Source organism: Myotis yumanensis, unplaced genomic scaffold, assembly GCF_028538775.1.
Source record: "Myotis yumanensis isolate MYYU_CA2020_CCGP unplaced genomic scaffold, mMyoYum1.0.hap1 SCAF_10, whole genome shotgun sequence".
NCBI lineage: Eukaryota > Metazoa > Chordata > Mammalia > Chiroptera > Vespertilionidae > Myotis > Myotis yumanensis.
The window spans coordinates 81,550,328-81,574,446 of NW_027223761.1; the positions used below are offsets into that span (position 1 = coordinate 81,550,328).

The window sequence follows — 24,119 nt, forward strand, 5'->3', positions numbered from 1 at the left end:
TTAATAGAAATAGAAAAGTAGTTTTTAATTTTTTAATGGTTATCATAGAATTTTAAGGATAAAAATATCCTTTGGGGGCATCTTATTAAAACTCTCACTTCTGTTTTAGTTCAGAGAGAAAAGGATTGTTTACTTAATATAGTTTGTTGGTGTAATTGACAGTCTTTCTAGGAAATAATTTATTAGTCTCTTATATCACATATTTAAAAATACAATTCTAGGTGGATTAAAAACCTACATATAAAAAGTGGAAAAATCTTTCAAATTAGAAAAAAATTTAGGAGAATTTATATATATAAAAGGCTAATATGCTAAGTGTCCGTTCAGGTAATGACATCACGTAGCAATGCCCAGCTTCCTCTCCCTAGCAACAACTAGCCTCCTTGCAGTTTCTTCAGCCCAGGAACACAACTTGCTTTATAGCCAGGTGGAAACATTTCACACTGTAACCAAATGTCTGTGAAGAGTTTTCCCTGTGCCTCATCTCATTTGATCCTCACAGTAGTCCTGGAGTAGGTAGATAGGAGACTCGGTGGAATCCTATTTTCTTTTCATTAGCCAGAAAACGGAGATTTAGAAAGCTTAGAAACTTGACCTGACTGAAAAGAAGAAATGGTGGACCTTGAAAATGACTTCGGGTTTCCTCACTGCGCAGAATATAGTCAAACACTGCTGCAGTTAAATATTTTACCCTTTGTTCTCCCTGCGTGATCTACAATAATAATCTACTTTGTGTTGATATTTACTGCTGTGTTGCTGACAATTACCTGAAAGAGAAGTTGAGGTGCTTCACTGGGCTGGAAAAAGTTTATCTACATCAGAAAGCAGCTCTAATTAAGCAAGTTTATTCCATATTATAAAAGGCTAAGTCGACTTGCGCATGCGCGATACATATAAAGCTCTTGCTAGTGCTAATCGCATGCATGTGTTTCCATCTGTCATTGTGGATCGTGAATTTGGTTCACACTTCTATTATAGAGAAAGGGCATATAGCGATATTAAAATATTTCTTCTAATTAATTTCCTTTGAATGTGCACAAATTTGTGCACCGAGCCACTAGTACAGTGATGGCAAACCTTTTGAGCTTGGCGTGTCAGCATTTTGAAAAACCCTAACTTAACTCTGGTGCCGTGTCACATATAGAAATTTTTAGATATTTGCAACCATAGTAAAACAAAGACTTATATTTTTGATATTTATATATTTAAATGCCACTTAACAAAGAAAAACCAAAAAAATGAGTTCGCGTGTCACCTCTGACACGCGTGTCATAGGTTTGCCATCACTGCATTAGTATATATATAAAATCTCAAGTTGCAAGAGATCATTTTAAGCCAGGCAGAAAACCCAGAAGCCACAAACAATTTAATTACATGTAATTAAAAACTTTTGATACAGCAAATGACACAAAAAGTAAAAAAGATCAATGTTAGGCTAAGAGAAAATATTAGTAGTACATCTGATGAAGGGTTTAATATCCATCACATTCTGAGATTCATGTAAATTCATGGTAAAAGTCACAGAATCTACAGAAAACCAGGGAAGGTTATTGTATTAGTTCTCTATTGCTGCTGTAACAAATTACCATGAGTTTGGTGGCTTAATTTATAGGTCAGAAGTCCAACATGGGTGCCATTAGGTGAAAATCAAGCCCTGACCGGTTTGGCCCAGTGGATAGAGCGTCGGCCTGCGGACTCAAGGGTCCCAGGTTCGATTCCGGTCAAGGGGATGTACCTTGGCTGCGGGCACATCCCCAGTAGGGGGCATGTAGGGGGCAGCTGATGGATGTTTCTCGCTCATCGATGTTTCTAACTCTCTATCCCTCTTCCTTCCTCTCTGTAAAAAATCAATAAAATATATTTTAAAAAAAAGAAAATCAAGTTATTAGCAAACCTGCAACTGAGGTACCTTCCCTTGACTGGGAATCAAAACTGCGATCCCTTTGGCTCAGTGGATAGAGCTTCGGCCTGCGGACTGAAAGGTCCCAGGTTCGATTCTGGTCAAAGCATGTACCTTGGTTGCGGCACATCCCCAGTAGGAGGTGTGCAGGAGGCAGCTGATCGATGTTTCTAACTCTCTATCCCTCTCCCTTCCTCTCTGTAAAAAATCAGTAAAATATATATTTTTAAAAAGTTCTTTAAAAAAAAAACAAAACCAAAAAAACTGCGACCCTTCGGTGTGCAGGCGGATGCTTGTCCAGGCTGATGCTCTAACCATTGAGCACACTGGCCAGGGCAGGTCCTTCATTTTTAAAGACCCATGTTGTGATTGGATTGGGCCTACCCAGATAATCCAGGGTTACCTTCCCATCTCAAGATTCTTCCCCACATCACATCTATAGAGTTTCTTTTCCCATGGAAGGTAAGACATTCCAGGTATTAGGATGAGGAAAAGCAAATAGGTAATAAGTATATGAAAGAAGCACAGCCTCACTGGTACTCATTCATTTACTCAGCAACTATTTTTTGAGTTCCTGATCTAGGCTGTGAAGATTTAGTGGTGAACCAAACATAGTCTCTGCCTTCATTGAATAGTTATTATAGTTGGACGAGACAGACAGTAAAAACAATGGGAGTTAGGGCCCTACCAGCGTAGCTCAGTGGTTGAGTGTCAGCCTATGGACCAGGAGGTCACAGTTCGATTCCTGGTCACTATACATGCCCAGGTTGCGGGCTGGATCCCCAACGTTGGGCGTGCAGGAGGCAGCTGGTCGATGATTCTCTCTTGTCATTGATGTCTCTCTCCTTCTCTCTCTCCCTTTCTCTCCCTCCCTCTCTCTCCCTTCCTCTCTGAAATCAATAAAAACATATTAGGAAAAAAAAAAAGAATGGGAGTTAGGGAAACGCTCATTATAATTAGTTACCATTCCTCCTTCTCCCCCAAGGGATTGGCAAAAATGAAATAAGTTGTCAGGTGTGAGGAAAAATGGGTTCTTTTTCAGACATTGGTAGGAGTATGAATTGTTATGACGTTTTTGGAGATGTTATTAGGAATAGTTGGTTAAAATTTAAAATGTACATATACTGTGACCTAGCAATCTCAGTATTACGAGTCTGTTGAACAGAAATAGAAGTTTTTGTATGAAAGTGTACACATCTAGAGTGTTTATTACAGCATTACTTACAGTTACAAAAAGGCTGAATTCAACCTGATGGGCTCTTGACAGAGAATGGTCAGACAAATTGCATATATGCACATTATGTCATATGCAGCCATTTTTGAGTTAGATCTATGTTTATTGACATTATCTTCATTTCAAGTGAAAAAGAAATCAGGATACAGAATAACATATATAAAATGACCTCCGTTAAGAAAACACAAAAACAGTGAAATACATAACTATACATGTGTTTGTGTGAGAATGGAGAAAAATGTGAAAGCACAAAACAGTCAACGCTTTGATTGTTATGGATGGAATTGGTGTGAATTAGAGAGTGACTTAACACGATCACTTTTTTGTGTGTGTGTGGTTTTCCATCTTAAATTTTTTTTTATTGTCTAAAGTTTTACGTATGTCTCCTCCCCCCCCACCGCCCCCATTGGCATCTCCCCGCCCCCTCGACCCCCCAGCCATTCCCACCCAGGGTAAGCCCCCACCGTCCCAGTGTCTATGTCCATTGGTTATGCTAATATGCATGCTTACAAGTCCTTTGGTTGCTCTCTAACTCCCCCACCTCCCCTGCCATTTGTCTCTGGCTCTATTTTTGTTCATTAAATTATGTTCATCATTTTATCCCACATACTAATCTATCAAGTTTTCTTTTAGAGAGTTGATATTTACCTTTCAACTTTGTCACTTTTTTATAACTTACCTTCATATTAATACATATATATGTATTTGTTAAATAGTGAGAAAAGAAAAAAGTAACATCGCACGTAATAAAGTAGGACCATAACACAGCAAAACAAGACCATATTTGTTGAAAATAACAAATTCCCACCCTGTGCAAGAATACCTTTCTCAGCATTCTTGACTGGTTCATTTAGCCTTTATTTGAACACCAGTAATGGAGAGCTTATTGCTATTCAAGGCAATAAATTCCATTTTTTGAACAGTTAGAAATTCTTTCTCCTCTTGAATTGAAATCTGCTTTAGTGTAACTGTCTTCTTTACATCTGAAAACTGGCTTTAGGAGCCACCCATTAGCCAGCTTCCTTAAATTCAATTTGAGTTTACTAAATTCAATATGTTAAATTGTGATAGTTCAAAATAACTTTCAGACCAAAAGAACTAATTTATTTCCTTCTTTATTTGTGTGTGCCTGTAATTGTGTGGGACTCAGGAGATATTAAAAGCTATCCAGGATGTAACGATAAAGCGAGAAGAAACAAAGAAGAAGATAGAGAAAGAAAAGAAAGAGTTTTTGCAGAAGGAGCAGGATCTGAAAGCTGAAATTGAGAAACTTTGTGAGAAGGGCAGAAGGTAAATGATGCTATTAAGAATAAAAACCCTATGTATATGTGTATGTGTATGTGCATAAGGGGCCAGTCCTGTTTGTATTTCTAGTTTCTTTTCTCTCAGTCTAATTTTTATTTTAAAAACAGGTACACAAATAAAAATCCTCTAATGATTTTAGCTTTTCCAGTACCCTATGTTAGAGTTAATAAAGGAACTTTGAGATTCATTAATACCTTGAAATAATAGCAGCTAATTGTTGGGTCCCAAGTTTGATCAATATTTTGATAGCATCTACCACCTATTTTACTTGCTTTATAACCTGATTTTTTAAAGGTTCAGTCTATGAGAATACTTTGATTATATTTATGCTATTAAGTACCAAAAGTAAATTTCTAAAAGTAACACTCTTAAGTTATTTGTAAAGAATTGTATAGTGGATCTGTGTCCTCTTTGGGCACTGCAGCAAGAGTAAGATGGGCATAGGTCTTAATCACATCTTCAGTCTTTCAGATTTCTTAGCCTGAGCTGTTTGGAAATCAAAATAACTGTGAATACCATGGTTATTTTATTTAAATTCTACTAAAATGTATTTTTCTTTATCAAAGAAATCTTGGTTTGCTAATATGTGAAAGAGCTAAGTGAAAAGTAGCAAGCTCATTTGCTGAATCATTTTCCAAGCATAAAAGATGATAATTGTGAAAGGCCAACATGAGAAAGAATGTTTAGAAGATGGCCTAAAGACCAATTAGTTGTTCTGTTGAGAATCTAGTGATAATGATTAGAAGATTGGTCCATGATGATCCATATGCCAGCAATTATGAAGAATGTATAAGAAGCAGAACACTGTACTAGGCTTTGTTGTCAATCCAAACAGCTAACACCACTGCCCAACAACATGGCCTGTGCCATCGTCTTCATAGTCTCTGTGTAGGCACCTTAAGCAACTTAGTAGCAGATATCTTAAACAGCAGAAGTTGGGAAGGTGAGTCTGTAATTTTATACTAAGCTCCATGAAAGATTTCCTTTTGGTGTGTGCTCCATACACTCTACATATCTCTCTTCTTTACCATTTGATTGGGTAGCTGCAAATGGTGATTGATAACAATTTGGTAGTCTTAAGGATGCAATTGGGTTTTTTTATGCATGTCATGCTTTCTGTCATTCTGTTGAATTTGGGGTTCATTTTTTCAGAAGTAGGGGAAGAAGTCTTCTGTTTGTATCTTTGTTCTAGCAGTGATGTATATGTTTAGTTTAACATTCTATTAAACATAGGAACTGTGGGCACAAAGATTTTGGTCATTGTATTAATAAGTATGCTCAGGCTCCCATAGCAGAGTACGTAGACTGGATGGCTTAAACAACAGAAACTTATTTTCTCATAGTTCCCGAGGCTTGAAGTCCAAGATCAAGATGCTGGCAGGGTTGGATTCTGGTGAGACCTCTCTTCTTGGTTTGCAGACACAACTTCCTTCTTGTTGTGTCCTCACATGGCCTTTCCTCTGCACGCACACTCCTGGTGTCTTGCTTCTTCCTATAAAGACACCAGTCCTATTGGATTACAACCCCATCTTAATGACATCATTTGATTTTAATTACCTCCTTAAACACCCTGTCTCCACATGCAGTCACATTGGGGATTAGGCTTCAACATACGAACTTGTGGGGGGCACAATTAAGTCTATAACAGACATATTCGCTATTTGTAGCTCTTTCATGCATTCGGCCAATCTTTATTGAATATCTACTATAAGTCAAACAGTATGGGTCTGGGAAATCAAAAGCCCTCAAGGAGCTTATTGGTTAATAGGGGAAATAGGTAAATAAATGGATAATTACAAAAGAGTATAATGATACCAGGATACTGGTACCATTACAGCGGTTCTCAACCTGTGGGTTGCGACTCCTTTGGTGGTCGAACGACAATTTCACAGGAGTCACCTAAGACCATCCTGCATATCAGATATTTATATTACAATTCATAACAGTAGCAACATTACAGTTATGAAGTAGCAACAAAAATAATTTTATGGTTGGGTCACAACATGAGGAATTGTATTTAAAGGGCCAGAAGGTTGAGAACCACTGCATTAGAAGAAGCATGTAACCAGACTGGGTAGGGAGAGTCAGGACTTTCCAGGGGAAATTATTCCAAAATTGAGTCCTAAAAGATAAGGGAAAACAAGACCAGCAAGTGCAATGTATCATCCTTGGTTTGATCCCGCGTTAAAGAAACTATAAAGGACATTTTGGAATAATTGGGAAAATTTGAATATAGACTACATATTAGGTAATACTATCAATGCTAAATATTTTGAATGTGATTATGGTTTTTGTGATTATGTAGTAAGCTGTACTTGTTAAAGTTTTAGGGTTTAAGCCTCCTCTTTGTTAACCTCCAAATAAAATCTAAACAGTTATGTGAGTAGCAGCAATTCCTAAATTGTATGTATAAGCTTTCTGCCTTTTAATGGTAATAGTGAATTTTTCTGACACTTGTCAATTAACTTAATAGTAAAGATCATCTAATTTCAAAATAAAATAAAATAAAGTTTTAGGGTTTAAGTTTCATGATGTCCCAACTTTCAGGTGATTCAGAGAGAGAGGTAAAATAAATGTGGCAAAAAAGTGTAACAACTGCTAAATCTAGAAAAAGGGCATATTTGTTCATTGTACTACTCTATTAGTTTTTCTGTTGGTTTGAAACTTTCAAAGAAACATTTGCAGTGGTGAGAATTGGCCAGGCAAAGAATAAGAGAAAGACATTGCAGGCAGGAGGCCCCCAGGGAGGTAGCGACAGATGTGAGGTGGAGAGGAATGAGCTACCAAAGTAGTTAGAAGCCAGATCATAAAAGACTCACTCGGTAGAGGGTTTGGGTTATTGCCCTGATAGAGATTTTGAAAGATTTTAAGGTTCGAAGGGCAACAAAGGGTGAGATTTGCATTTTAGGTCTATGACTTTGACAGTTGGAAAGTAGATTGGGGTAGTGTAGAGGACCCTTTGGAAGACTGATCTGTCAGGACCGAGGTTAGAATAATGGTGGCCCAAACTCAGATGTTATCAGTGGGGAGGCAAGAAGTAAACACGTTTGTAAGATGTTGGGGGTAGCACCGGTAGGTAGACAGGAAAAAGTTAGAGTAACTCCCATCTTTCTGGGTTGGAAAATTGGGGTTCTTTTGCGAAAAGGGATTCTTTTTTAAGATGTCATCCATTGTACAAGTTTCAGCTTAAATTTCCCCTCCTTTGTGAAGTCTTCCTCACATTCTTCCTGAACTAATTTCTTTCTCCTTGGAACACCTGTCTGGCTCTCTGTGCATTGTGTTCTTTTACAGCAGAGTTGAGAGCTATATACCTGATAATTATTTGACAAGTATTTGTTGAATCGTTGGATAAGAAATTAAGAGAATTTCACATTGATATTATATAAGCTGAATTTACTTAATAAAATTCTGCTACGTTCTTTGAACTATTTGGAGGTAGTCTCTATACACTTTAAGGTACTTAAATTTTTAAAGATGACAGTCCGAATTGACAAAAAAAAAAAATCAAATCAAATCAAATATTCAGGTTAGTCATGTATTTGATGATTTTTCCCAGACAGCTGGCTCCTATGTCATGGATGTTGTCTCTCTTTTGTGAGGGCTCTTTCTAGTTCCCAGCTTGCATCTTTCAAGATTATTGCTGGCATTAGAGAGTGAGGCTTCCGTGCTAGTGCTCTTCTGGGACGGCACTTTCTGCCCTTGATAGTGACGCATGGAGAATGGCAGCAAGTGGGGCTCTTCCAGAATAACCTTGCAGTTTAAAGGACATCATCAGTTGATTCATAGAAGTACTAGCTTAGAGCAAGCAGCAGAAAAACTGCAATATCAAGCATGATTCTTCTTTTCTTCTAATGTTCTGAGCTTACCTGATGAACTCCTGTGACAGAGCGATTGATTATTGTTGGAAGCATTACTTTGGATGTGATGTAAGAGTCTATGCTAAATTGAAATTGACAGGGTGCATGAGGATTCATTTTGCACATTTCTCACCAAGTGCTAGTTTATTTTATTGGGATGCTTAGAAGTCCTAATAGCTTGTCTAGCAATCAGTAAACCTAGTGAGTGTTTCTTCTGTGCTATAGCAGTGAGTCAAGCTGTTCCCATATTTTGATCCCATCCTTCAATCTTCCTAGCTTTCTGTGTCATAACCAGTAAATATACACTTTGAGCACATCAGGGCCTTTTTCTTGTTCGGTGACCTCTGTCTATTTTACACTAGTCTTTTTTTGTTAATCCTCACCGAGGATATTTTTTTCCCATTGATTTTTAGAGGGGGTGGGAGGGAGAGGGAGATGGAAAGGGAGGAGAGGTAGAGAGAGAAAAAAGAGAGAAAGAAAGAAAGAAACATGGATGTGAGAGAGACATATTGACTGGTTGCTTCCTGTATGTGCCCCAACCAGGGCCAGGGATCAAACATGCAGCCCAGGTCCCAGGTGCCCTTGACCAAAATCGAACCCCCCACTGAGCACACTGGCTAGGGGTACACTAGTCTTTTATCTAAAAATTTCTATATGTGACACGGCCCCAGAGTTAAGTTAGGGTTTTTCAAAATGCTGACACGCCGAGCTCAAAAGGTTCGCCATCACTGGTCTAAACTTTCTACCTGTATGTGAATTTTTTTTTTAAATCCTCACCTGAGGATATTTTCCCATTGATTTTCTTTTTTTTAAGAGAGTAGAAGAGAGAGGGAAAGACAGAGAAATATCAATGTGAGAGAAACACATCGCTTGGTTGCCTGTCCCAACCAGGGCCTTTGCCGGGGAGGAGCCTGCAACTGAGGCATGTGCTCTTGACTGGAATCAAACCTGGGAGCCTTTGGTCAGCAGGCTGATGCTTAATCCACTGAGCCAAACTGGCTAGGGCGACCTGTATGTGAATTTAATTCACTTTTGCTTCTACCATTTCTCTGTAAGTGGCACTACTGTCTCCTCCAGTGCCTAAGCAGAATACCTGGGAGTCATCCTAAATTGCTATCAGCCCCGTTCCCCCACATCTACTTTTACAAGTTCTGTAGACACTCGGTGTTACTGTCTCTCCATTCACTCTGCCATGGTCAGTTGAGGTTCTCGTCAGTTCTAGATTACTGAAGCAGACTGCTAAACTTTGCCTCTCGGTTGCCTTCCTGCATGGCCTGCATTGTCTGAGAGTACTGGTTGTGTCATACCCTTGCCCTTGAAGTGGTTATGGAGTGATAGTTCAGTGTAGTTTTAATTTGCTTTCCCCTAATGACTAATGATATCAGTCACTTTCTCCATGTGCTTGGTGGCCATTCATGTGTCTGTTTTTGGGAAGTGCCCAGTCAAAATATTTTTGGGGTTTTTTTTTTTTTTGGCTTTTTACAGTGGTTCTCAACCTGTGGGTCACGACTCCTTTGGCGGTCGAATGACCCTTTCACAGGGGTCGCTTAAGACCATCCTGCATATCAGATATTTACATTACGATTCATAAGAGTAGCAACATTACAGTTACGAAGTAGCAACGAAAATAATTTTATGGTTGGGTCACAACATGAGGAACTATTTTTATTATTTTTTATTATTATTATTATTATTTTTGAAATCTTTATTGTTCAGATTACATTTGTTCCTCTTTTTCCCCCCCCATAACTCTCCTCCTCCCAATTCCCGCCCCACCCTCCGCCCTCACTCCCCACCCACTGTCCTCATCCATAGGTGCATGATTTTTGTCCAGTCTCTTCCCGCATCTCCCATTCCCCTTCCCCCCCCCAAGAATAGTCTGTCCATTCCCTTTCTATGTCCCTGATTCGTTATAATCACCAGTTCATTCTGTACATCAGATTATTTATTCACTTGATTCTTAGATTCACTTGTTGAAAGATGCATGTTTGTTGTTCACTATTTGTATCTTTACCTTTTTCTTCGTCTTCCTCTTCTTAAAGGATACCTTTCAGCATTTCGTATAATACTGGTTTAGTGGTGATGAACTCCTTTAGCTTTTCCTTATCTGTGAAGCTCTTTATCTGACCTTCAATTCTGAATGATAGTTTTGCTGGATAAAGTAATCTTGGTTGTAGGTTCTTGCTATTCATCACTTTGAATATTTCTTGCCACTCCCTTCTGGCCTGCAAAGTTTCTGTTGAGAAATCAGCTGACAGTCGTATGGGTATTCCCTTGTAGGTAGTTGACTTTCTTTCTCTTGCTGCTTTTAAGATTCTCTCTTTGTCTTTTGCTCTTGGCATTTTAATTATGATGTGTCTTGGTGTGGTCCTCTTTGGATTCCTTTTGTTTGGGGTTCTCTGCGCTTCCTGGACCTGTAAGTCTATTTCTTTCACCAGGTAGGGTAAGTTTTCTGTCATTATTTCTTCAAATAGGTTTTCAATATCTTGCTCTCTCTCATCTTCTGGTACCCCTATAATTCTGATGTTGGTACGTTTGAAGCTGTCCCAGAGGCTCCTTACACTATCTTCGTATTTTTGGGTTCTTTTTTCATTTTGCTTTTCTGGTTGGGTGTTTCTCGCTTCTTCGCATTTCAAATCTTTGACTTGATTCTTGCGATCCTCTGGTCTGCTGTTGGGAGTCTGTATAATATTCTTTATTTCAGTCAGTGTATGCTTACTTTCTAGATGGTCCTTTATCACACCATCGAGGGTCTCATTAGATTTCCTGTACATCTCATCAAGTTTATCGACAGACTCTAGAAGCCTCTTGAGAGACCTCAAAAGTGTGGTTCTGAACTCAATATCCTCCCTTAATAGTTTTGTCCTGTTTCTTTGTGTCCGCATTTTTTACGCTTTCTTGGTACACCCCCTAGTAGTCTTTGTGCACAGTCTTGTTGTAGTTAAGCCCTGATTGTTGTAGTTAATACTAGAGGGATTTGACCACCAGGCTGACCGGCTGTGAGAATCAGCTGTGTGGAAAACTTGTGTCCTCTGGGGAGGTGCTAATCTAGCCTTTGCGTGAGGCGATCCAGCAAATGGCTCTGCGCAGGGCTTGGGCGGGGCGGGATCAACAGGGCGGGTGGAGGGAGCAGTTATGGCTGCTCTCAGTCCCGGTCCTAGAGGCTCTGCTTCTCAGAACCCCGGCCACCACTGCAAACCTCGGAGAGAAGGCTGCCCTCAGATTCCAACTGATGCCGGACAATCCCGCTTCTCTCGTCTGAGTCTGAGACTCGCCCGGATCTGGAGCCCAGAGTCTGAGACTCAGGAACTATTTTTAAAGCGCCAGAAGGTTGAGAACCACTGGGTAGTAAGAAATTCTTTACACAGTCCAGATATAAGTCCTTTGTCAGTTATATGGTCTGAAAATTTTCTTCTTCTCTGACTTACTCATTTTTAATTGCATCTTTTGATGAACAGAAGTTTTAATTTCAGTGATGTCTAATATATCAAGTTTTCTTTTATAGTTAACTGTGTTCTCTGTCCAGTTCATGAGACCTTTGCCTACTCACTTGAGAATATTTTTCCCATTGAATTTTAGAGAGTGGGAGGAATGGGGGTGCGGTGTGGGAGGTGGAGAAACAGCGATGTGAGAGAAACACATCAATTGGTTGCCTCCTGCACACGCCCCGACTGGGGCTAGGGATCGAGCCTGCAACCCAGGTATCTGCCCTTGGCTGGGAATTAAACCCGGAGACTGACACTCTAACCACTGAGCGACACTGGCCAGGGCCCAGCACCATTTCTTTTATTGTTTTTATTTATTTATTTATTTATTTATTATTTTTTATTTATTTTTTTTTTTAATTTCAGAGGGGAAGGGAGAGGGAGAGAGAGATAGAAACATCAATGATGGAAGAGAATCATTGATCGGCTGTCTCCTGCACACCCCACACTGGGGATCGAGCCCACAACCCAGGCATGTGCCCTTGACAGGAACTGAACCTGGAACCCTTCAGTCTGCAGGCTGACGCTCTGTCCACTGAGCCAAACCAGCTGGGGCAATTTCTTGAAAAGACTTTTATTTCCTCGTTGAATTTTTTGACATCTTTGTCAAAAACCAAATGACAGTATGAGTCATTTGTATAGTGGGTCTGTTTTTTGAGTACTATTTTGTTGCATTGATATTTTAATCTATCTTTACACCAAATCATGCTGTTGTGATTCTGATGGTTTTATGGTAAGTCATGAAGTCAAATACTGTAAGGTCTTCTACTTTTTCTTTTCCAATATTGCTTTGGACATTATATATTTGTATTTTCATATTTATTCTTGCATTTCCATATGTGTTTTTCTATATATATATTTTTTAGAAGCAGCTTTTCAGTTTCTACTAAACAAAACAAAATTGGTGAGAACACAGTTGTCTTGAATCTGTAGATCAACTTAGGGGATATTGACATAATATATTGAATCCTCCCATTCATAAATACATATCTTTGTGTTTATTTAAGTTTTTCATTTACATTAGCAACATTTTATAATTTTCAGGGTACAGATCTTACACATCTTTCTTAAAATTCTAAAGAAATTTATTTCTGAGTATTTTATGTTCTTTGACACTAAGTAGAATCAAATTAAAAAAATTTTTCCAGTTGTTTCCTGCTAGTATATAAGAATACAGTTTATTTTTGCGTGTAAACCTTGTACCTGCCACTTTTCTAAACTCACATATTAGTGTACCCCCTAAGGTTTTTCACATACAAAATCATGGCTCCTGTACACTTTTATTCTTCCTTTATAATCTTAAAGCCTTTTATTTCTTGTAAGTATTATTGTACTGGCTAGAACCTCCAGTACAATATTGGATAGAAGTGGTAAAGTAGACATCCTTGCCTTGCTCCTGCTCTTAGGGGAAAATGTTAAATATGTTATCATTAAGTTTGATGACAGCTATAGGATTTTTTAGATGCCCTTTATCAAATTGAGGAAGTTCTCTTTTATTTTTAATTTTCTGAGAGTTCTTAACACGAATGGGTGCTTAATTTTGTAACATGTTTTTTCTGCATCTATTAAAATTATCAAATGATTTTTCTCTTTGATTCTATTAATATGATGAATTGCATTAATTTATTTTCAAATGTTAAACTAATTCTTCATTTTTGGGATAAACCCAACTTGAACAAGATATATTGTTTTTATATATATTTCTGGACTTGTTTTGCAAATATTTGGGGGGATTTTTATATCTATGTTCATGGGGGCACACTCTATATTTTTCTGATTTCTAAAAATTTATATCACTTGCTGAAGGGTGTGATGTTAATATCCCTATGACTACAGATTTTTCTTTTTTAAAAAAAACACACAAACTCTTGAATTCATTTAATGATTGTAGAAAAATTGTATAAACAGATTATCCAAATATCTTTTCTGTATGTATTGAACACACATAACATACACACATACAGTGTTATGTTAGTTTGTATTTACAGTAGAGGTAATTGAAGGAGAAAATCTTAGACTATGACATGAATCTTTTAGTTATTTTTACCAGGTTTCTTTTCTTTCTTTTTTTGTTAAGCCTCACCTGTGGATATTTTTCCATTGATTTTTAGAGAGAGTGGAAGGAAGGGGGAGGGACTGAGAGAGAAACATCAATGTGAGAGACATGGATTGGTTGCCTCCAGCATGTCCCCCGACCTGAGCTAGGCATGGAGCCTGCAACCAAGGCATGTGCCCTTGACTGGAATGGAACCTGGAACCCTTTCGTCAGAAGACTGACGCTCTATCCACTGAGCCCAACCGGCCAGGACCCAGGTTTCATATTTAAATCTGTTTAACTTGCACTAATAAAATCAGTGAATATCAGAGTTTGATAGGATCTAATGCATTCTTTAAAGTTTTTGTTGTTTTTTTGCTTTTTTATTGAGTCTATTGGGGTGACATTATTTAATAAAAGTACATAGGTTTCAGGTGTACAATTTAAAAATGGTATTGTGTGTTACCATTCCAAATCAAGTCTCCTTCCATCACACTTTATCCCCCCTATACCCTATTCTACACCCCTTTTCCTCTGGTTATCACCATACTGTTGTCTGTGTCTGAGTTATTTATTTATTTATTTTATTATTATTTTTTTGTTGTTAATTCCTTCACCTTTTTTAAAATATATATATATATATATATATATATATTCTTTTTTTTTTTTTAATATATTTTATTGATTTTTTACAGAGAGGAAGGGAGAAAGAGATAGAGAGTTAGAAACATCGATGAGAGAGAAACATCAACCAGCTGCCTCCTGCACATCTCCTACTGGGGATGTGCCCGCAACCCAGGCACATGCCCTTGACCGGAATCGAACCTGGGACCCTTCAGTCCGCAGGCCGACGCTCTATCCACTGAGCCAAACCGGTTTTGGCTATATATATATTCTTACGATTTCAGAGAGGAAGGAAGAGGGAGAGAGAGATAGAAACATCCATGATGAGAGAGAATCATGGATTGGCTGCCCTCCTGCAAGTCTCCCACTGGGGATTGAGCCCACAACCCGGGCATGTGCCCTTGACCGGAATCAAACCTGGGACCTTTCAGTTTGCAGGCCAACGCTCTATCCACTGAGCCAAACCGTCTCAGGCTCCTTCACCTTTTTTTTTTTTAAATATATTTTATTGATTTTTTTTTTTAAATATATATTTTATTGATTTTTTACAGAGAGGAAAGGAGAGAGATAGAGAGTTAGAAACATTGATGAGAGAGAAACATCGATCAGCTGCCTCCTGCACATCTCCTACTGGGGATGTGCCCGCAACCCAGGTACATGCCCTTGACCGGAATCGAACCTGGGACCTTTCAGTCCGCAGGCCGACGCTCTATCCACTGAGCCAAACCGGTTTCGGCCTCCTTCACCTTTTTCACCTAGCTCTGTAACCTTCCCCTCTGAGAGCTGTCAGTCTGTTCTCTATCTGTAACTCTGTTTCTATTTTATTTATTAGTTTATTTTGTTCACTAGATTCTGCATGTAAGTGAAATCATATGCTACTTGTCTTTTTTTTTGCTTATTTCACTTAGCATAATGCTCTCCAGGTCTATTCATGCTCTCCAAAAGGGTAAGATTTCATTTTCCCTTTTTTTTTTTTATGACCAAATAATATTCCATTGTGTAAATGTACCACAGTTTTTAAAATATATATATATATATTCGAGGCCCGGTGCACAAAATTCATGCACAGGTGGGATCCCTAGGCCTGGCCGATCAGGTTCCCCACCTCCCCGCCTCCCCTCCCTCCTTCCCTTGCCACCCACATCCACCACCATCCACCTCCAGTTCCTCATCCCAGCCTGGGGCCCAGCCCTAATTGGTGATCGGGGCCTGACAGCTAGGGGAAAGGACTGGGAAGTTGGCCAGCAGGCCCCGATCAGGCCAGGGCCTGCGGGGCGAGGGCAGCTCCTGCATTGAGCATCTGCCCCCTGGTGGTCAGTGCACATCATAGCAACCAGTCATTCTGGTCACTTAGGCTTTTATATATATAGATACTAGAGGCCTGGTGCACAAAATTTGTGCACGGGGGTGGAGGGGGTAAGGGGAGGGTCCCTCAGCCAAGCCTGCACCCTCTCCAATCTGGGACCCCTCGGAGGATGTCAGACTGCCTCTTGCAATCCGGGACCTCTGGCTCCTAACTGTTCGCCTGCCTGTCTGCCTGATCGCCCCTAACCACCTCTGCTTGCCTGCCTGCCTGATCGCTCCTTACTGCTCCCCTACTGGCCTGATCGTTCCTAATGCTCCCCTGCTGGCTTGATTGCCCCTAACTGCCTCTGCCTTGCCCTGTATCCCCGACCCAGGATTCCCTCCTCTGGCTTGCCACAGCCGTAGGGGGCCGTGGGCAGGCAGCTTCACCCGGCCGTAGATGCAGGCGCCTGGGATTGCGGGGCAGGCCGCTTGTCCCTCTCCTGGGCTGCAGGCACAGCCGCTGGTGCCCGGGAATGTGGGGTGGGTGGCTTGTCCCTCTCCCGGGCTACAGGCGTAGCCATTGGTGCCCGGGACCGCGGGGCAGGCGGCTTGTCCCTCTCCCGGGCTAGTCTGGCTGGTCCCCATTCCTCTCTCGCGAGCTCATTTGTGCCTGGCTGGTCCCCATTCCTTTCTCCCCAGTGTTGAGTGTCTAAGCTGTTAGGGCGTGAGGGCATGCCAACCATTTGCATATGAGCTCTTCATTATATAGGATTTTTATTGTTTTCAGAGAGGAAGGGGGAGAGAGAGAAACATCAGTGATGAGATAGAATCATTGATCACCTGCCTCCTGCATGCCCCACACTGGGGATTGAGCCTGTAACCCAGGCATTTGCCCTGACTGGGAATTGAACCATGACCTCCTGGTTCCTAGGTCAATGCTCAACTACTGAGCCACGCAGGCCAGGCAGTTTTTTTGTGTTTTGTTTTTTTAATTGATCTTAGAGAGAGGGAGGGGGGAGAATGAGAGAGAGAAACATCGATGGGTTGCCTCTCTCATGTTCCTGAACTGGGGATCAAACCTGCCACCTGGGCTTGGGTATGTGGCCTGCCCGGGAATCAAGGCACACCACCTTTTGGTGTATGGGATGATGCTCCAACCAACACCGGCCAGGCCTGTACCACAGACTTTTTATCCACTCATCCATTGATGGACACCTGGGATGTCAATATTGGCTATTGCAAATAACACTGCAATGAACATAGGGGGTTGCATATATTCTTTCGAATTAGTGTTTCAGGTTTCTTCAGATATATTCCCAAAAGTGGAATCACTGTGTCCTACGGCTGTTCCATTTTTAATTTTTTGAGAACTCTGTAATGCTTTCCACGTACCAGTCTGCAACCCTACCAACAGTGCGCGAGGGTTTTCTTTTTTCACATCCTCTCCAGCACTTGTTAATTTTTTTTCTTTTTTATTGTTATTAAATTTATTGGGGTGACATTGGTCAACATGAATATAGGTTTCAGGTGTGGGTTTCTGTGTTACAAGATTTGTATATTGCACCATGTGCCCACCACCCAAAGTCAAGTTGTTTCCTCTAACCATATATTGGGACCCCCTTCTCTCTCCCCACCCCCTTCCCTCTGGCAACTATCACACTGCTGTTTGTGTTCAGGAGTTTTAGTTTTATATCCCACCAAGATGAAATCATATGGTTCTTAGTTTTTTCTGACTGACTTGTTTCACTTAGCATAATTTTCTCAAGACCCGTCCATGTTGTTGCAAGTGGTGCTATTTCATTCTTTCTTATGGCTGAGTAGTATTCCATTGTGTATACGTACCACATCTTCTTTATCCAGTCCTCTATTGCAAGCCACTTTGGTTATTTCCATGTTTTTGTTGCTGATCTATAATAATAAAAATGTAATATGCTAATTAGACCGGACATCCTTCTGGATAAAGCTGCCGTGGCAGGGGCCAAGCCCCTTGCACAAATTTCGTGCATTGGGCCTTTAGTTAATTATATGATAGGCATTCTGAAAAGTGTGATGTGATATCTCATTGTGTTTGTTGTTGTTCCTCTTCTGAGGATGTTTTTTCCATTTTTATTTTTATTTATTTTAAAAATATATATTTGTATTGATTTCAGAGAGGAAGGGAGAAGGAGTGAGAGAGAGAGAGAAACATCAATGATGAGAGAGAATCATTGATTGGCTGCCTCCTGCACACTCCCCACTGGAGATGGAGACCATTACCCTGGGAATGTGCCCTGATCAGGAATCGAACTGTGATCTCAACCATGCCAGCCGGGCTATTTATTTTCCCATTGATTTTTAGAGAGTGGAAGGGAGGGAGGGAGAGTAGGAGGGGGAGAAAGAAAAACACTGATGTGAGAGATACATTGATTGCTAGCCTGCCACATGTGCCCTGATCAGGGCTGGGGATCAGACCTGCAACCCAGGTACCTGCCCTTGACTGGCAATCAAACCTGCAACCCTTCTGTGCATGGGCCAACACTCTAACCATTAAACCATACTGGTCAGGGCTCTCATTGAAGTTTTAATTTGCATTTCTCTGATAATTAGTGACATTAAGTATTTATCTATTAGTCATCTGTATGTTCTCTTTGGAGAAGTGTCTCTTCCCATTTTTTAATTGGGTGGTTTCTTTTTTGGCATTGAGTTTTATAAGTTCTTTATTAATTTTGGATATTAACCTCTTATTCGGTGTATCATTGGTGAATATGTTCTCCCTGTTAGAATGTTGTCTTTTCGTTTTGTTGATGATTTTCTTTGCTGTGCAAAAACTTTTTAGTTTGATGTAGTCTCATTTGTTTATTTTTCTTTTGTTTCCCTTGCCCGAGGAGATATATCAGAAAAATATTGCTGAGAGAAATGTCTGAGATTTTATTGCCTGTTTTCTTCTAGGATATTTATGGTTTTGAGTCTAACATTTCAGTGTTGAATCCATTTTTAGTTTATTCTTGTGTATGGTGGAAGAGGGTGGTCTAGCTTCTTTATTTTTTTGCATTTATATGTCTAATTCTGTATGCCTAGGTCTCTTTCTCTATCTTTCTCTATTTACTCTTGTCATTATAGCAATCCCTTTAGCATTTCTTGTGATGCTGGCTTGGTGGTGATGTACTCCATTAGCCTTTTTTTTTTGTCCAGGAAACTCTTTATTTGACCATCTATTTTGAATGATAGCCTTGCTGGATATAGTAACCTTGGTTTCAGATCCTTACTCTCCATTACCTTGAGTACTTCATACCATTCCCTTCTGGCCTATAGTTTCTGATGAGTAATCAGTTGTCAGCCTATGGGAGCTCCTTTGTAGGAAACAGTTTGCTTTTCTCTTGCTGCCTTTAAGATTCTCTCTTTGTCTTTAATTTTTAGCATTTTAATTGTGATGTGTCTGGGTGTGGGCCTGTTTGGATTTCTCTTGCTTGGGATTCTCTGTGCCTCCTGAACTTATGTGACTTTTTCCTTTACCAGGTTAGGGAAGTTTTCTGCCATTATTTCTTCAAACATGTTCTTTATCCCTTTTTTGCCTCTTCTGGCACATCTGCTATTTGAATATTGTTATGTTTCTTGTTGTCCCACAGCTTCCTTAAGCTGTCATCCTGTTTTTTGAATTTTGTTGTTGTTGTTATTCTCTGATTGAGTGATTTCTTCAACCCTGTCTTCTAATTCACTGATTAGATCCTTAGCATCCCTTAATCTGCTGTGTATTCCTTCCAATGTGTTCTTTATTAGTGCTGTGTCATTCTTCATAGTTACTATATCTTTTCTCATGCTGTTGAACATCTTTGCCATCATTATTCTGAACTCGGTCCTTTAATTTCTTATCTCCATTTCATTTATCTCTTCTTCTAGAAAATTCTCTTGTTCTTTCCTTTTGGGGTTGTTTTTTTCTCTTTCCCCATTTTGGCTGCCTGTTTGGGTTTGTGACTATGTATTAGGTAAATCTGCTACACCTCTCAATATCTAGTGCAGGGCAGTGTCAAACACTTTTTCTAACTAATTAGATCAGGCAAAAACTCAAAGCCTCCAGAAACCTGCCTCTGCCTACAGACTGGTTTTAGTCTTGAGTAGCCTCAGGCAATGGTCCACAGGTGGGGCAAGTGCTTCTGCCTGGAGGCTAATTGTTATTCTCAGTCTCTTAATGGGCCTCAAAGACTCAACAAGATGGGGGAAGGGATTTTCCAATAGAGTGGGTCAAAAACCGCCTGGATAGCAAAGGTCTGCCTGAGAAAGATGATCTCCACACATGAGTGAATGACTCAGCACAAGAAACGGGTCTGCCTTCTGAGCTCTAACCCCAGAACCTCAACCCTGGCTTCTGCTCACACAGCTCCAGTCCACTCTGCCCACCTTCTGCTGGAACCCAAGGTGAGTGGTTGCATACAAAATTTTGTGTGTTGGCCCTCAAAGGGGTTGCCTGCATTTCCAGTCATCTCTCCCTGGCATATAGCAACCCTGCTGCTTTTCACAGCCAGATGTTATATGGACACCTTTCTCATTTCTGGTGCTCTCTGCTGGGGGCCTCAGCTTGGGGTTTAGCCTCCAGAGTTCTCAGTGGCAATCCGCCACAGCTGAGATATCTCTCTGGAAGCTATTGATGAAAACGCATTTTGATTAGTTGGGTCTTTTTTTAAAACCTGACAATTGCGTTTTCATTATATCTCGCTATTTTGGGAGCCCACCAGTCCTTTCACGCCTCTGCCCCTCCTACCAGTCTCAATGCAGTCTCCACTTTCGGTCCTCAGTTATCAGGGTTCTCTCCAGCGAGTCTTCTGTTGATTATTCAGGAAGATTTTCTGTATGTTAGTAGTAATTCTAGTTTGGTCCTGGGAGCATATCCATGTAGCATCCATTTACTCTGCCGCCATTTTTAATCTTCCATTTTTTTTCCCGATGTTTATTCTTTGTATGGTATGTATTTTTCCATCATTCATCTTTAACCTATCTACATTTTTATGTGTTTTACTAGAGGTCCGGTGCACGAAATTTGTGCACTCGGGTGGGGGGAATCCAGTCTATGCCCTCTTGCAGTCTGAGACCCCTCGGAGAGCAGGCCTAAGCCATCAGTTGGACATCCTTAGCGCTGCCGTGGAGGTGGGAGAGGCTCCCGCCACCGCTGCTGCGCTCGCCAGCCACAAGCCCAGCTTCTAGCTGAGCGGTTGCTTCCCCTGTGGGAGCACACTGACCACCAGGTGGCAGCTCCTACATTGAGCCTCTGCCCCCTGATGGTCAGTGCACATCATGGCAACCGGTCGTTTCACCATTCCGTTGGTTTATATGTTAGCCTTTTATTATATAGGATGTCTCTTTACATAGTGTATATTTTTTCATCATTGACCTTCACCATATCTACATTTTGATTAGTTGGGTCTTTTTTTAAAACCTGACAATTGCGTTTTCATTAAAGGCTTTATTTATTTTTTTTATTTAATGTAATTATTGATATGGTTCAATTTAGGTCTATTCTAATTCATTGAGTATTCTTTAGAATTTTATTTTAATTGCCTTCGCCCCCCCAGAATATACATTTGTTACTTAAATTCGCTGACAACGTGTATCATAATAAAAAACTACCTGCCTGCTGATTATTAGAAAGATTTGTGATTTTCTTGGATAAAGTATTTGGGAAATTCTCCTAGTCTTAATTGTAAAAGCTTCAAATTATCCCTTAGATTTTTTTTTTTTTAATCTAAAACAATTTTAAAAAAATTTACAGCCCAGCCTGCATGGCTCAGTTGTTGAGCGTTGATCTATGAACCAGGAGGTCAAGATTCAATTCCCAGTCAGGGCACATGCCCGGGTTGCGAGTTTGATCCCCAGTGTGGTGTGTACAGGAGGCAGTCAATCAACGATTCTCATCATTGATGTTTCTATCCCTCTCTCCCCTTCTTTTCCTCTCTGAAATCAATAAAAATATTTTCTTAAAATAAGTAAATAAATATATAAAATTTTTAGATATAATGTACATGCAATAAAATGCACTTATTTTAAGTTACATTTGATGAGGTTTTACAAATTAATCACACATAAACACAAACACAATCAAGGGATATCTCACACCCATTATCATAAAGTGTTCCCTTTCTTCCTTCTCAGTCACTGTCTTTTCATCCCCCCCTTTCCCATGTAAGCCCTGATCTGCTCTCTCTGACTGTTGATGGCGCTTATTTCTTCTAGAGATTTGTAACTAGCTTTTTTTACTCAATATATTTTGAGGCTCATCAACTCAAAATATATTGATAAACTGTATCAGTAGTTCATTTCTTTTTAAGACTCTATGTTTTTAGAGCAGTTTTAGATAGACAACAAATTTGAGAGGGAGGAAGACATTTCCTGTAGCCTCTGTGCCCCCCATACATGCCAGCCTGTCCATTATCAATATCACTCACTAGAATTGTACTTCTTTTTTTTTTTACTAAGGGTAAACCTAGGTGTACCGGTTAATATGGATTTTTTTCACAGATGGAGTTACACATACGTTGATATATATGTGATTTGATATGTATGCTATTTTGTTGTATTGACAACAAGCTTCAAAACTTCATATGTCAAATTTTCTGAAGGTGTTAACATCATAGATATTTTTACGCTTAAGAATGTCGAATTTCGTGCCAAAAAAAGAGCATTTGCAGGAAGTTTTAATTCATTACTTTATTTTGAAGAAAAAGTTATCATATTCTTTGGGAAGCTTATGGTGTACATGCTCCATCTCAAGGTACTTGTGAATGCTGGTTTAAACGCTTAAAAGTGATGATTTCATTGTGAAAGACAAAGAATGTCCAGGTCAACCAAAAAAGTTTGACGACCAATAAAAATTACAAGCATTATTGGATGAAGATGTGTGTCAAACTCAAAAACAACTTGCAGAAAGATTAAACATTGCTCAGCAAACAATTTCCCATCATTTACAAGCAATGCGAAAGATTTTAAAGGAAGGAAAATGGGTGCCACATCAACTGAACAAAAGACAAATGGAAAACAGAAGAGTCATCAGTAAAATGTTGCTTTAATGGCACGAAAGAAAGTCTTTTGCATCGAATTGTGACTGGCGATGAAAAGTGGATTTATTTTGAGAATCCCAAATGCACAAAATCATGGGTTGATCCAGGTCAACCATCAACATTGACTGCAAGGCCAAATCGCTTCAGAAAGAAGACAATGCTCTGCGTTTGGTGGGATTAGGAAGGTGTGGTGTATTATGAGCTTCTAAAACCAGGTGATACCGTTAATACTGATTGCTACCAACAACAAATAACCAATTTGAACCACACTTTGATCATGAAACAACCAGAATATGCCAGAAGACACGGCAAAGTAATTTTGCTTCATGATGACGCACTATCACACACTTCAAAACCAGTTAAAGACACGTTAAAAGATCTTGCCTGGGAAGTATTAACCACCCACTGTATTCACCAGCCCTTGCTCCTTCAGATTCCCATTTATTCTGATCGATGGCATACGCACTTTCTGAGCAGCACTTCAAAACATACGAAGAAGTGAAAAGCTGGGTCTCTGAATGGTTTGCCTCAAAACAAGAAAAGTTCTATTGGGACGGTATCCACAAATTACCTGAAAGATGGGGAAATATGTAGCTAGCGATGGACATTACTTTGAATAAAACACTTTCGATGTTTCTCTTGAAATTATTGTGTTTTCTTTGATTACAAAATCCACCATTATTAATCGGTACACCTAGTATATCTGCTTTTGGTGAGGTGTATGCTAAGGTCTTTGGCCAATTTTTAAATCTGGTTTCTTATTTTCTTATTGTGGTGTTTTGTAGCTCCCAATTTTATGGTAGCTCTCTTTATTTTATTTTTGTTTCTGAGCTGGCAACCCTGCAAGGTTTCTATCTCAGTTTCAGTCATCAGCATAGAGCTGGTTGGCATTTGCCCTTAGACAAATGACCACTAAAAAACAAAACAGGAAACTACAGTGATATTCCAAGTGATCTTCCAAGTGCCGGATCTTCTCCAGTTTTTGCCTGGTTCTTGTGTGCTCTGCAGAGCCTTCAAGTAGATGCTTTTTTACATTTTGTTTAGAATTTATAGTTTTTGATCTGCAGGATGTTGGTCTGTTCTGAGCAACCCTGCCCTTATTGGAAGTGGACCTCTCCAGATTTCATTTTTAGGGGGTACCTCTGGTTGTATCAAGTTAAATGGGCCAAATTGCAGATAAATTGGTGTCAGGAAGACAGAGTTTCAGCAAGATGTAAAGTGAGGGCGTGATATATGTGGCAAAGGAACCAAAAGGAGGGCTATTCTGAGGCAGGATGGATGCGATGTGTTGATTGTGAGAGAAGAGGTGCAGTGCCGGTGAGATGCCTGGGATGGCAGAGATGGTGAACATTGGAAGTGGAGCAGGT

General features: G+C 39.9%; 1 protein-coding gene across 3 annotated transcripts in view; it reads left to right on the plus strand.

Annotated features, from left to right (window-relative positions):
- Positions 1-24,119, plus strand: part of RNF214 (ring finger protein 214) — a 52,543-nt gene that overhangs the window by 11,348 nt on the left and 17,076 nt on the right. For all 3 annotated transcript variants that reach the window (XM_070426123.1, XM_070426122.1, XM_070426124.1), the window contains one exon: positions 4,285-4,424. In XM_070426123.1, the coding sequence (XP_070282224.1) occupies positions 4,285-4,424 (140 nt within the window). The remainder of the gene's footprint in view (positions 1-4,284; positions 4,425-24,119) is intronic.